The sequence below is a fragment of the Equus asinus genome, chromosome 7 (assembly GCF_041296235.1).
Source record: "Equus asinus isolate D_3611 breed Donkey chromosome 7, EquAss-T2T_v2, whole genome shotgun sequence".
NCBI classification, from domain to species: Eukaryota; Metazoa; Chordata; class Mammalia; order Perissodactyla; family Equidae; genus Equus; species Equus asinus.
Genome location: NC_091796.1, coordinates 87,365,570 through 87,380,712, shown reverse-complemented (window position 1 = coordinate 87,380,712; position 15,143 = coordinate 87,365,570). Strand labels below are relative to the sequence as shown.

The 15,143-nt window shown below is 40.1% G+C and overlaps 1 protein-coding gene across 24 annotated transcripts in view; it reads right to left on the bottom strand.

The window, feature by feature from the left end:
• Nucleotides 1-15,143, bottom strand: part of NRXN3 (neurexin 3) — a 1,439,541-nt gene that overhangs the window by 324,847 nt on the left and 1,099,551 nt on the right. For all 24 annotated transcript variants that reach the window (XR_011504710.1, XR_011504711.1, XR_011504714.1 and 21 more), the window contains one exon: nucleotides 14,755-14,936. Coding sequence is in view for 19 of the 24 variants with exons in the window: in XM_070514127.1 (XP_070370228.1) it covers nucleotides 14,755-14,936 (182 nt within the window). In the remaining 5 variants the exon portion in view is untranslated. The remainder of the gene's footprint in view (nucleotides 1-14,754; nucleotides 14,937-15,143) is intronic.

The window sequence follows — 15,143 nt, the reverse complement described above, 5'->3', positions numbered from 1 at the left end:
ACTGTAAAATTATGAGTGAAAATATAATAAAATTTGCTATTTTATGTGTATTATATATAACATCATGTTTTAGGAATGATATCCAACTTTTCTCAGAAAAATTAATAAAATCTCCGTCTATAAATTACCATTCTGTGTTCAATATGGAGGTTCTTAAAAGAGCATAGATAAGTTGAACCCCTGAGTTAAAATTATTACGTGTTAGGCTACATCATAAATTATATATATGAAATATATGAACATGAGAGCCTCAAATATTTCTCAGTAGGCAAATATGTACCCTTAATACAGTAATGAAAAGTCAACTTCCAAGCTCTTCTGAACCAAGTATTAAAAATAGCCATGTCTATGAAAATGCTTGAGAGCACTGTTAACATATAACCTGCGAGAGTATGCCCCAAAACTGTTATCACAACTTCTGTGTGAGAGGGCTCACAAAATCAAATGTCTGCAGGGGTGGGGCGGGCAAAGAGCTGAATGAACAAGCAGAATGATACGTGTGACAGGGAGTGGGTAGAGATTAGGGTGAGGGAAAAGGGTTAAGTCCATAAAAATAGCAACTGCTCCTTGTTTCCAGCTCACCATTGCCACATAGGAACAGGACCCAGTGTAGCTGAACCTTCCAATTGTTTAAAGAGAAACTGGACATCTCAATTCATATATGAAATATCTGAATTTTAAAAATATGTTTTTGTATTGGACGAGGCCCAAGGGACACTAGCTGGGCACATTCTCTGAACCCTTCACACTGAAGACAAAGGAAACCCTGTTCTCTGAGATGAGGAACCAGGAACAGCACAACTGGAACCAAGTGGAAGAAGTGCGCTTGTTTATGTAGTATCGCCAAACACCAGGGAGAGAGAAGGAATAAAAGACTTTATTCTTGTCCTTTCATTCAATGAATTCAGGAAGGCAGGAGGTGCTGGAGAAACTGAAATAGCCCCATTTCAGTTTCCCTTATGAAGCTGCCCTGGACACACTCTGGAATCTAGGTGTGGTGACCTGGTTCGTGATGAGTGAGGAGGGCACAGCTGGCTCTGGCCTCGCTGGCAGTCATCAGGAAGAGCAGAACGTCCCCCTGACAGGGAATTAAATCTTCAGCTACACTAAAGACAGAAGCAAGCAGAACTGACTTCTTATGGATTCCCACAGCGATTTAGGGGGAGTTCCTTTCCAGAAGGTGCTGTGTGAAAAGCAGTGGCTAGGTCTCCCAAATCTAGCAATTCTACGTCCAAGTTTACAAGGTGGCTCTTGGTGGTTAGAAGTAGGGTTTGAGTTCACAGAACAGTGCTGTTCCGTTTAGGTTTTTTAAAACACACACACACACACTTTTCCTACTGTGTGAGGTAAACTATTCTGTATCAACCCTGTGATCTTGGCCTCCACAGCATAGAGATGTCACCGCACACGCAAAACCTTCTGACCAGCTCATGTCACGTACAACCACGGGCACAGAATTTGATGTCAAGTCTCCCTATTTTGCACTATCGGTTGTTCTCTTGGAGAGAGACACGAGAACTCCTTCTGCATGCCTCAGAGAGAAGTTTGGTCTTCCTGCTAGGGTTGGGGTTCACACCACAGGAGAATCCGTTGTTGATATACTATTTTCACCAAGCACTCACTTTTAACAAAGAAGCAATTTGTGGAAATGCAGGGGGAAACTTTCCTCTCGTGCCTTCTATGTTCCTTCACATCGATTATATAAAGTGGCGTTTTTTGCTCTCTTTATTAAAAATTGATGGTAATTTATAAGGAGAGAGCTAATGGTAAGTTCCTAGTTCCTGAAGGGGATCTGTTATGATATGGGGAATATCCAATTTTGGATGAAACACATTTAACTGCCCTTTGGAGAATTATTGTAAAATAACATTCTTTGAATCTCTGCAAAGACTTAGCTCAAATAAAAGATCAAGATTTAGAGAAACGAAAAAGACTTCTCTGGTTTTCCCCAGAGCTGACTTACTGTGTCTGCGTTTCAGGCCAATGTTTGCATGTGTTTAACGCACACACAGCTTGAAGGAGGAAGCACAGACTCTGTGTTTTGCAGTGTTTGCGAGTGAATGAAAGGGAAACATGTGGTTCCATTCTGTTTCCTGTAACATTCAGTTAAGGGAAGGGAAAAATCTAATTTGTATTGATACTCTCACCACAGGGGTGATTTTGTAAATGAGCAGGGTTAGGAGGGGAAGGCCTAAGTCATATGGAGACATGACAGTCTAGGCAGGCTTGGAAAATATGCTGGAAGTGGTGCCGTCTGTCTCCTGGGGAGGGTGGGTTTTCATTGGGTCGGTTTTGGTTTTTGTCTTTTTTTCCTGTTAGTACTGTTTGGATACTTCTAGCAATTTGCTGTCTGTGAAATATAGATGGATGTTCTGAAGGAATTCTGCACAATTACAAAATGAAACAATAGGAGCGGCTATAGTCATTTCAAAGAAACTGAGGGTGATGATGTTATCCTTTTTTGTTTCATTTTGGTGCTGAAAACAAACTAGAGTGGTCGTTACGGTGGTCTCAGCAAAACCCCCAGCTGGTGAGACGGCCCTTTGCTTTTTTTTGATTGTAATGGTAAAAGAAGTTCATACGGAGATTTGGGAAACAGAGAAAGTACAAAGATGGAAGCAAAAGTTTGGTGGGGATTTGCCAATCTGTTAATAAGTTAATTAATTAAATATATATGACTGTGTTTTCACAAAGTTCTACAGCCCTCATGTCTTGACTGCTTGTACCCACTGAGGATTCCCTCACTAGAATGGAAGCTCCATGAGGACACGGAGTCTGTCTATCTTGTTCACTCTTGTATTTCCAGCTCCTAGAACTTATCTGACATGTAGTAGGAGCTGGTTGATCAAAAAGAATAAATCAATAGTTTTCCACTAAAGTAGGTTACTGATCTTTGCCTGTGTGGATAGTTTTAACCTGGGAATTCTATTCTTCCCTCCTGCCTCTCATATAAATTTTGTAATGTTATACTTCTTGCTGTATGCCCCTATATCTATTCTCAACTAACCCTCAGGGAGATTTTTGCCTTTTTTTAAAAGTGGCTGTGCTTTGTGGATAGTCAAAGACCCTCACCCACTGTGCATTCACAGCGCTCTGGGAAACCTGTTACACCAAACTCATTTTCTTCTTTCAAACTTTACTATTGAATTTAAGCTTTGCTGTTTAGCCATGCAACAAAATCAGCTCCAATATTGCTGATCTAAGAGCAAACATGAAAGCCTGCTAACCTGAGGAATTAGGCATCGAGTCAGGGGCAAATTGAATGGAACCTGCTCTCACTTCAAGAAATGTGATTTCCAGTGTAAAGGTCTGCCTTTTATGTTTTCACTATTCTCCGCCACTAGACATTAGAAGCTAATAGCCCAGTGGGTGACAGCCTGGGGCTGCCGTGAAGGCAGTCATATTTGATTTTAAATTAGAAATACAGAAAATTAAATACTGACTGCAGAGAGACTAAATGTGTTTCTGTATTATTTGAGATCATTTAGGGTTTTCAAGTGAGGATATTTGAAGACTTCTAGTATGACACTATCACACACTGAAATATGAGAATGCATTTATCCAATAACCTCTGCTTGGACATACTACATTTGAAAGGACTTTTATTAAAATGTGGGAACAAAAGTTACCTCTTAACCTCTTGGGCCACCTTATATTGTGTGTGTGTGTGTGTGTGTGTGAGGAAGATTGGGCCTGAGCTAACATCCATTGTCAATCCTCCTCTTTTTGCTTGAGGCAGATTGTAGCTGAGCTAGCATCCATGCCAATCTTCTTCTATTTTATATGCGATGCCACCACAGCGTGACATGACAAGTGGTGCTAGATCCACACCCAGGATCTGAACTCATGAACCCTGGGCTGCCAAAACAGAGTGTGAGAACTTAACCAGTGAGCCACCAGGCCGGCCCCTTTGTCCACCATGTTGCATGCAAAACCTCACACTAATTTCCAAGCCCGTTTTGCACAGGGGTGCTTAGGAAAGTGGTTTAGGGGTAATTGAGTGCCTTAATGCTGTTGAGACAAAAAACAAATACAGGGAAGCAATCAAATGTAATGTGAAATGAAGAACTTTGAATCAAAAAAGAAAACGACTTAGTTCCAATTTTGTATTCTGCTTTAGCCAAAATACTGTGTTCCATCTTTCTGTTTCTGTTTACCATTCTTAACTGTGTATATTAAAAAAACAAAAGCCATATCATAGATCCTGCTGATTTCACCATATCCAGCCTCAAAATTGAAGAGGTAATTCTTTTTTTCCCCTTTATTTTACTGAGGTCATAACTTACAACATTGTGTAATTTCAGGCATACATTATTATATATCAGTTTCTGTGTAGACTGCATCATGATCACCGCCAATAGTCTAGTTTTTATCTGTTACCATACACATGTGCCCCTGTACTCCTTTCGCCCTTTCCCCACCCCCTTCCACTCTGGTAAACACCTATCTGTTTTCCTTATCGATGTGTTCGCTTGTTTCTTTATCTTCCACATATGAGTGAAATCACACAGTATTTGTCTTTCTCTGTCTGACTTATTTTGCTTAACATCATACCCTCAAAGACCATCCACATTGATGAAAATGGCACAATTTTGTCTGGTAGTATATATATATATATACCACATCTTCTTTATCCATTCATCCATTGATGGGTACTTGGGTTGCTTCCACATCTTGGTTATTATGAATAATGCTGCAATGAACACAAGGGTACGTATGTCTTTTTTGAATTATAGATTTCATGTTCTTTTGATAAATACCCAGTAGTGGAATAGCTTGATCATATGGTATTTCTATTTTTAATTTTTTGAGAAATCTCCATTCTGTTTTCCACAGGGTCTGCACCAGTTTACATTACCACCAGCAGTGTATGAGGGCTCCCTTTTCTCCACATGCTCTCCAATATGTGTTATTTCTTGTCTTGTTAATTATAGCCTTGAATAGGTAATTCTCAAAAGGAGTATATATGACATTAGAATCAGACATACCAATATGTAGTCCTCTTTCTTCCCTTAACACTGTGAACAAACGGTTACTTAATCTTCTGTGTTTTAGTTTCTTAATCTGTAAAATACAGGTAATCCCACCAATTTAGTGTTGTGAGGACTAAATGAGCTGATATATACAAAATGACTAGCAAACTGCTTGGACAATAAATAAAACAGCAAATACAGAAGTGACTACAAAAAGATGCATGCCATTGGGGAAGAACATGAGTTTGTAGCCATGAAAAGTCAACCAATGGAGTTCATTTCCCAAAGGGTTTAGTAACCTAAATATTGCAGTTCTCACTTAAGAAAGGGCTGAATGATTTTATGACTGTTAGTAACATTTGTGGCTATCCAAGCTATGATAATGATAAGGGTAATCAGATTCCATGCCTCACCGCACAAGGTGATCAATGGCAGCAGGGAATTTTTCCTTAGGGAACTGTAGTATGACCTTAAATCCAAACTGTCTCCCCCAAAGTGATGCTCTAAGAAGTGAGTTGCAAGGTCTGAGAGATGTACACCAGATAAAAACATCATTTGAGGACCACAAGAGGTCATGGGATCTGCAGTCCAGTCGTCCACATTTTGGCACTGATCTGCCATTTGCCTGATTGCTAACCCCCCTGTTGAAAACTATAACCAGTCTAACATCTCTTAGCTTTTCATTTCCAAGTCTCAAACCACAGGGCTTTTAGGCATCCAGAGCCCTGTTGGGTGGTGGGCATACCAGTATTATGGACATGACAATATTATTACAAAAACAATCTTACTTATTTTGTATCTCTTTCAGTGGTAACAGGGCACATTCACATGCATTCTCTTATTTGATCTTCCCTACAGTCCTATGAGGTTGGCAGCACAGGATCTATATATCCACTGGTACATGAGATAACTGCTGGTGGGTGGCTGAGCTAGAACTAGACCTTGAGTCTTCTGGCTCTGAGTTAGTAACACTCATGACAACTACCAAGGGAAGAAATGGAGAATTCCTAGTGAGGGGACCGGAATGACATAGAAGTCCGTACCTCTAGTCCTTATCTCTCATTTGAGTTCATCACACATTTCCTCTTGAAAACCTCTACAGATTGATTCTTGGATGCCTTATATGTTACAATATCAAAGCCAAACTCTGATCTCACTCTAAAATTAGTTTTTCTTATTTGTCTCTGTTTTGTTGTTGTTAATGAAATCACAACCTTCCAAGTCTACACTTTCCTTACTTCCCTCCTTTTCCCAATCAGCCAGCAATATCTCTTGATTCTCTCCCTCTGAAATATCCTTTTGTTTCATCCTCTTTACCTTCCTAATATCATCATCATAGAATAAATTCTTAAAGATGCTTTCCCTTGACCACTTAAACAATGACTTGTTATTTATTCTCCTTGAACCCATTGAAAAACATTCTTTCAACAAAGCCCAAATAATCTTCCTAAAAATTACACTTTGGGCATTTCATCTTCTCCTCAAAGATGTTCATGTCTTCTCACTTCTTCCAGAAGCAATCTATCAGCATGACATTCAAGTCTTCCCCACTACAGACCTAAACTACACAGAAAGAAGGAATTTTTTAAAAACCTGAAAACACAGCTATTATTAGTTTAGCATCTACTGTGAACCAGACTCATTAACAACATATTCACATATGTTGTTATAAATCTTCACACAGACTTGCAAGGTGGCATTATTATTATTACTATCTCCATTTTACAGAGCAGCCCAATAATTCATCTAAGGCCACAGAGCTGGTTAGAGGCAAAGTGAGATCTTGAATCACAGACCACTTGCCTTTAAAAGATGTGCTCTTTGTGTTAGTCCACACTCTCTGCCTTATCCCTCAAGCCGTTTATTCTGCTCAAACTGAACACCTCACTAATTTGAGATAGGCTGTATTTCCTCCCTTTGAAGCTATACTCATTCTAGTCTCTTCATCTGGCATGTCCCTTCTTCAGGTTCCACCAGTCAAAATCTGACCCACCCTGTCTGTCTACATTTCTTTAATCTCTCCAACCAGCAATATTCTTACCTTCTTTGGTATATAGCCCATGCTGCCTTAAACCAGAGTCATATGTACAATATTTACTTCCCTCCTTGATGCTAAATCTCTTCATATCTCCACCAACTCCAAATAAATTGCTATTCCATAAATATGTGTTGAATTAAAATGATCACCACTACACTTTCTACTTTGAAACTTTCATTAGGACTATAATGTAATTAAAAGTCAGAACTGGATTTCAATGCCTGCTTAGCCGTTTATTAGCAGTACTATCTTGGGAAAATTCTTTGGCATCATTAAACATTAGTTGCCTGATTTATAAAGTGAGGATATTAATAGTGACTACCTCATTGAGTTGTTGTGAGCTCACAATAAGATAATGTAAACAAACTCCTTACACAGCATCTGGTACCTGGTACTTTGTCAATCAATATTAGTGGTAAGTGATAGTAATGGTAGTAATATAAGATGATCTCTAAAGATACAGTCTTAACCAAATGTAGGAAATAATCATCTGTGCCATTAAATTACCTGTCATTTCATAAAAAATGGAGTAGAAAAATAAACTGAATAGAAGAGGTTAACTAAGGAGTCAAGAATAGAATATGAAACATAACTGCCAATCATCTCCTGTCATCCTGAGCACAAACTGACTTCAGGATGAAGGTTAGTCTGGTCGATCAACGGGGCTTATCTAAGTGTTTTTAAGTGATTCTGGTTTCCAAAGGTGTCTTCTCAGGCTGAGAAATGACAGTTCTGGCTGTTAGTACCATCTTTGAGGCTAATAGAGTTATACAGTTCCCTCTGCCATCTATCAGGGAAACACTAACAAGTGGAAACAGCAGCAGTGACAGCATCAGGATCTAAGCATATGATGCTATGGGGTAGGTGGCTAATGAATTCCTCTACCCGTCCTCCGAGCTTCCATGCCTTCTGAATGCAGCCAGGGATCTAAAATCCATCATCTATAGCTTCAGGGAGTCAGTAAAGTTATTTCTTGCCCTGCTGCACTGAACCATACCCCAGGAGTGATGACTAGTAACAGTGTAAGCGGTGGGTCAATGAGATAATTCTTCCAACCGACAGTGTTAAGGTAAGCTTGCCATTAGGTCACGTGAGCCTCAGCACTCCCTTGATGGTACCTAGAGTTTGCCTTGCTTTTGCACTTCAGATTCATGTCTAAAATGTCTCTGCTATTCAGAACTTGTTCATATATTTGATAACTGCGTTAATGTAGGATATATGCCACCAAGCTGGCTTTAAATCAGTAGCATCCTGACTCCTCCTTAGAATTTTATATTGCTTAAGTTGAAATCAGAGAGGTCTGATTAAAGTCTATTTGTTATTTCTGAAAATAAAATATATTGTTTTCTCTGACTTCAAAAAATGTTAATTGAATAAAAAGTACCGATAACATTTAAAGCTATGCATGACTGAAAGCTCACTATATGCCAGGAGCTTTGTGAGAGTTTTACCTACAACATCTCATAATGTGCAGAAAACACAATTTCTCATATTTTAATTTCTGTGATCTTTCAAGTCTGTTAGCTCTATGTTGATTCCAGTATCCCCAAAATGTAATACTTTGCCTTGCAAAAAATGACACAATTTATGTTTAATGAATGATGCTCATGAGCTAAATTCTCGTAACCCTAATTTTTCTCAATTCATATTGTGGATGTGTTGAGGATTCTGAAACATGACTGTCATCAGTTAACAGTCAAGGGGTCACTGGTATAAGTGATAAATGAGAAAGATATGGCTATTTGACCTTTGCTCCTCATAATTGTCTACCAGCTATAAGATACTTTCTGCACACATTATCTACTTGATTTTTATGATTGCATTATTGTACATTTCACCTGCACACCAAATTTATCCTTCATTTTTCTTTCACATTTTGAGGAATCAAAATCTATGGAATGCTTTTATTTGGATATGTGCTTTTGGTTTTCCACTTGGCTTGGCAGCAGCAGCTACTCATCTCCTCTCAATCTGGCTGTAACATATTTTTTTGCCCATTTTAAAGAAGAGGAAGGTGAAGCTCAAAGCGGTGGAGTGACTTGCTGAAAGCCAAATAGCTCACTGGATGCTAACAGAAATGAGACTCAAATCCAAATCTTTTGATCACAAATTAAGTACATTTTCCACCATGGCATGCTGCCTTTCAAAACCAAGTGTGGAGTCAAAGCAAACAGAATTAGATAGAAATTCCTTGGGAATAACAGATCTGAGAAAAACACACACCAACTCCCATGCAGGTAGCTGCCTCTGGTCCAGTTTACATAAGCAGTCACTTCATCAAATCTCCATTTCCACTTCCTTCTCCCACCTTCTTCTCCAGCTCTGCTGGGATGGAACGGCTGAGCTGGAAGCTACAGAAAGGATCCCCAGCAGGCCCTCTCCACAGAAGTGGCTAATGATCTGGAAAAGCTCCTAAGCCCAGAAAACCCAAAGAGGGCTTTTTCACTGGGAACAAATAGCAGTGAAAGGAAATACAGAGCCAAGCTGTGGTGCGCAGCGCTCCGTGGGAAACAAAATTGCCTCTGTTGGACACCTTTGTTGTTTTCTTGTTCTTTCCCTCTTTACTGGCATTCCCAGTCTCAGAAACACCAACATTCCTCTGTACTCCTCAGCAGATTCCCCCAAACACAGCTCCTGAATCAAATCCAGTTCTGTTACAAGCCAAATCAGAGATGATTCTAAGCTAACAGCCACCTAACCTCACTGAGGACTAACCCAGCAGATGTTGATGGTTTGCTGTAAACATCCCACACAGAGACAGCTGAAAAGAAGCACCTAGGCCAACAATTTATAGATGCAATAGGTGTGAGGAATAGACCATTTATTATAATTCAGCTCTGCTCCCATCTATTCTCCAGGAGTCTCTTCCAATGCTATAAATTATGGAAAAACAATACTATATAAACCAAACTTAATAAATATCCAATTTCCCCAAAGATGGCACTGAGAGAATATTCTAGCATTTGGGGGATGGCTCAGTTTTTGGAAGGAGAACACTTTGCCCTTATGAAAAGGGGGTCAGTCTGGCCAGCAGTTATTTGTCTTCTCCCACCTTGTTTCATGCAAGTATCGACATTCTAAGTCTGAAGGGAGACAGTTGAGGAAGGTTATAGATTCTTGTCAAATAAAACAGATGCCCTGACACATAAATTTTCACTGTTCCTGAAAGGCTCATAATTAAAAAATGAATTCAAGAGGATTTACTGTAAATTACACACAGGGAGAAAGAAATTAATAGGATGTCTTTTTTAAGCCCTGCATTAACTACATAAAGAGAAGCTAATTGTTGCCCAGTTCTCCTCGACCTTCTATTTTGTAAGTAGTGCAAGGCTGTCAAGGGTTTCATGATAGCAATAGCAAGCACTTCTTGGTAATCTTTTCTCTGGTCCTATTAAATCTTTTCCCTACCGTATAAATGAAGGTGAGTGTAACATGCCATAGCTCCATAGAGTTTAGACGTGGGGTCAATAGGCACATGTCACTTGCAAGTAATAGCAGCTTCTCTCCAAATATTGAGCAGATTAATTCCTCAACAATAGATTTCAGTGGAAGAAATTTATATTTGAAGTAATAACTAAAAAACAATCCATCCGCCCTAAGATACCCTCCCTCCACAGAATTTCATTCCGCGCGCACACACACTACAACAAAGATCTTTTACCTTTGTCAAATACATCTATGTTCATCTATGATTTCATTAATATCATGATTAGTAATTGACACAGAAAATAGGGCATCACGGAAGTATGAACCAAAAGCAAAGAAATATAAGCTAATTTGAAGCAAACAATCTAAATGATTTTGATCTCTTGGCCTTCTCTGATTTTTTTTTAATGTTCTAATTCCTGTCTTGTTCAGCACTTACTGTCAATGCCTATTCAACCACCACAAGAACCAGATGAGTGGCGGGACTTTAGGTTTAAAAGAAACCAGCAGAAGAAAGAAGAGCCTTTGTTCTTTTGGCCAGAACAACAGACAACCTGAGCAAATTGTTAAATAAGAAAAATTGTGCCTACAGCACCCACCCAACACTGTCTTGGTGTCCTTTCTCTGCACCAATTCTTCACCCTAGGGTACCAATGCCTTCCTTCTGACCAAGCTTTCTCCATATATTCCTGCCATTTCCCAAACTGTTGCATGTCCCCAGATTAGTCACTTCCTTTCTTCCCAACTCTCCAAACAAAACTCAAATCCTGTCAGAGATGCTGACCTTAGCCTGGTGTGAGAAGGATCATAATAAGACTCCTTTAAACTAATTAGTAAAGGAATCAAGGGCCTCCAGTGGAACATGAGTTTTAGAAGGTATCTATTTTCCTAAAAAGTTTTTAACATGTGGGGATTTCAGAACAACAAAGGAAAAGAAACAGGAAAGTTCACGTATGTGAGGAAGGATTGTGTACAGCCTAGGGCAGGTTTAAAAAACATGCAGCATCCATCCATCCACAAAGCCCCATTTCTGCACAGGTGGCAGACATGGCTAGTGGAAGCCAGAACTCCTACCTGCTGGATTTGCCTGCTTCCTTCACGAAACTTCCCAATATAAAACTTGAAGTGAGAGAGTGAGAGCTGGCAGGCAAGATGGAGCCTCTTTGCCATTCCCGCTCTGGAGACTCCATGGTGGGCAGGTCTTCTAGAGTGGGTGCTCACATCGGGATCAGACTCTGTGGGATTCTTGGAAGAGCATTTTCTCTTCCTTCAAATTAGCTAACTTTGGGGTAAAAAGGGACTATTCCAATGATAGTGTTCCTGCTGCTCAAAACACTTCAGGAATTCCTAGAAATTGCTTTCACCGTCAGTTTATAAAACACAGTCTTAATCTCTCTCCCTCTCCCTCCTCTCTGTCTCTGTCTCTCTGTCTGTCTGTCTGTCTCTCTCTCTCTCTTTCACGCACACACTTGCTAATTTCAGGGTTTATACTTTGTTTTTGATCAACTTACTGACCACCAATCAGAAATAGCACCAAAGTATTTTTGGTTCTTTCCACAATTAACACCCACACTCAAAGAAGTTAGTTTGAGCACATCTCCAGGCATTTTCATCCTCTCTTCTCCGGGCCTACTTCTTCCTTTCTTCCCCTATCCCTGGGATTTACCCTGCTATCATCTCCTCTTGTCTGCCGTCACTTTTTACTTCTTTCCCCAGTAGGTTTCTCTTCTCCCAGGCGAACTGCAAAGGAGAACGAAATCTTTTGCTTCCTGCCCAACCTTTTCCACTTTCATTAATGGCCCTTAATTTTTTTTTTGCTTTTAGTAATTTTCTTTAGTGCAAGGAAACAAACTTCATTCAGTAAGCCAGTCCATATTTTACATATTGTAAAAGTCATACACAAGTATCTTAATAGGTATTTATGGTTTCCTTTTCCTGATGCATCTTTGTAAATGTTCAAAACAAGAGGCTGGCTTTGTCTTCAAGTCTTGATTTTCCACTTGGATTCCTTTATTCCTGAGTTTGATAAAGAAACTTCCCTCTTCAATGTAGACTTCAGAGATAATCCATTAGTGAATAAACAATGGTTTGGAATTATTAGACCAATGAAGTGGCCCCGTGCTCAAGAGGGCCACAGACATGTCAGGTGCATTCCAGAACAGTGTGGTTTATCCACACTGTAGGGTCCCTTTTTCTTTTCTCTAAAAAGATCAGATGGTATCATTTCCTAATCCAGGCTCTGAAGGACAATCTATTGGGATTTCCCATAATGTTTAAGCAATAGCAGCATCACTGGAACAAGTCCACAGTACCCAAGGGGGTACTACACATTTTGATATAAAATTTCTTGTATTTTTGCTTTTAAAATGGAATGTTATGGTTCCTCCTAGAAGTTCCCAGGATCCTCATATCCATTGTATAAAAACACTGCCAATTTCAAGTAAACTGTCAGAAAATCAGAAAACGTTTCTCTTAAAAGTGGAGATGCTCCATAAAACACAAATGGGGAGAAATGGATAAACTGGTAGTACATTATCTGACTCGAAAAAGATGCTCATGGCTGCACCAAATCCTGTTTTTCTTATTAAGTCATGCTGAACCAAAAAAAAAAGATAAATCACCATGAAAATGCAAGTGAGCTGGTAATAATAGCCTCGTTATAGCTGCCATGAAATAGTCATTAAGTTATACGCAGCATAAATCTCAGAGAGTTTTGTAAATTATGATGGTTCTTAGAGGCCAAATAAAGATAAACTGTGCTAACTATGGCTGCCTTTCTCTTTCTCCTTGACATGGCTTTTTAAAATGCTTGAGCTCAGCCTCATAGTACCATCTGGTTCCTGAAGCATCTGAGAAAGCATTACAGGTTCACAACTCTTCAAGACCCCCTCTTCCACATTTGGAAGTCGATCATTTCTAACCAGTCCTACCCTGCTCTCCTATTCTGGCTCACATTGAGGCCAAACAGGCTTCCAGCTCAGGCCTTATATTTCAAGCTGCTACTGTTTCCAAGGCATGTTGGAAAAGCAAGTGCTGGAGGTGTGCACTGCTTCCAGGGCTGAGCTGGGTGCTTGTGGTTCCAGCCAGCCACCTCCAACTCCAGAGACCAGCAATGAACTCTCACCCTCTGTTTTCCTTGGTAGATGGGCACATCAGCAAATCTCGGATTCAAAGATTCCGAGTAAATGTTCCTCTTCCTCCTTTTTGGAGGTTGGTGGTAATCCCCAGTTGATCTTTCCTCTTAACTGCTTTTCCCCCCACTATTTAAACTGAATTCTTATTGCTCCAAATTAAATCCATTCTTTCTAGCCTTGTCATGACTAACTAATGAGAACAATCCCTCTCTTTGCTCTTGGTGGTTGCACTATGAGTACTTATGGATGAGAATCATATCCTTCTTCAGCCTACTTTCTTAACTGCAGACTGCAAAGGTGATAAAATGGGTTAATTGTTGCTATAAAAATGTTTTCTATCCTCACAACGAGGTAATTTTTTCCTCCAAATCATTTTAATTGCTTAGAATTGCACCGTGTTCTTAATGATCTGCAGTGACTAAAGGTGCTGTCCCATTGGGCTTATATATACAAGTAAAATGTTGGATATACAATACACATGAATACCCCAACTCTTGGTCATTGTGCTGTTTCCTTTTTGCCCCGCCCACTGTGACCTGAGTTTTTATCACCTTGTTCTTTACAGTTCTAGAGGAAGTTTGCAGCCTAGGGCAGAGGTCACCAAAGTACAGCCTGTAGCCTGTTTTCATAAACAAATTTTTATTGGAATACAGTCACACAAATTTTTTTAAAATGTATTGTCTATAGCTGCTTTCACATTACAATGGAAGACTTGAGTAACTCTGGCAGAGACTGTAAAACCCACAAAACCCAAAATATTTATTCTCTCACCTTTTACAGAAAAACTTTGCTGACCCTCAGCCTAGGAGATCATTAACATTCAAATTAGTGTTGCCACTTACACCAGGTTAAGATGAACCATACCAGGGAAATCTCTTATTTACACCTAAATGCCTGTTAAATGTTTCATGACAGGCTAAACCATACAGGGAGGCTGGAAGGGAGGAATTTTAAATTTTTTATCCCAGAGGCACCTTATGGGCATCATTGTTTACAGCTGAAAGGTTAAATGAGGCTCAACACACAGACCACCCCTTGGATACAGCTCCAACACACTCAGGCAAGTTTTATATACATGTGCCCCTTTGCTGTGTATATCTAGAGTGTTCTACTGCATTTATCTGGCTCACCAACTCAGATTACCAGGAAGACAAGAGAATCCAGGCCAAGGCCCAGTACTCACTATGTGAAGCTGGAGGAAGTCGCCAAGGCCTGGAGCACTGTCGATGCGCACCAGGATGCCATCCTTCACAGTGGTGCTGAAGCCCACGGCAAGGCGGTCTGAGCGCGTGCTGGGCCTGTCATTGGCCGGCCAGGTGTAGAGGATGAGGCCTCCGCTTTTCCCAAAGATGTACGTAGCGCCAGCTGCGAAAGCAAGGAAAGAGGGAGCTATCATGGCACTGTATTGCACGTTGCCATCTGCAGGCACACCGTTGAGACTCTGCACAGACAGCTGCAGAGAGGAAGCAGCCCCCACACGCTGGTATTTGGTTACTGAGAAGGATGGTGTTCAGAGCCTCCAAAGGTGGCTGTCACCCCCAATTAAAGATGCAGGCAAAATAAATTAATAAC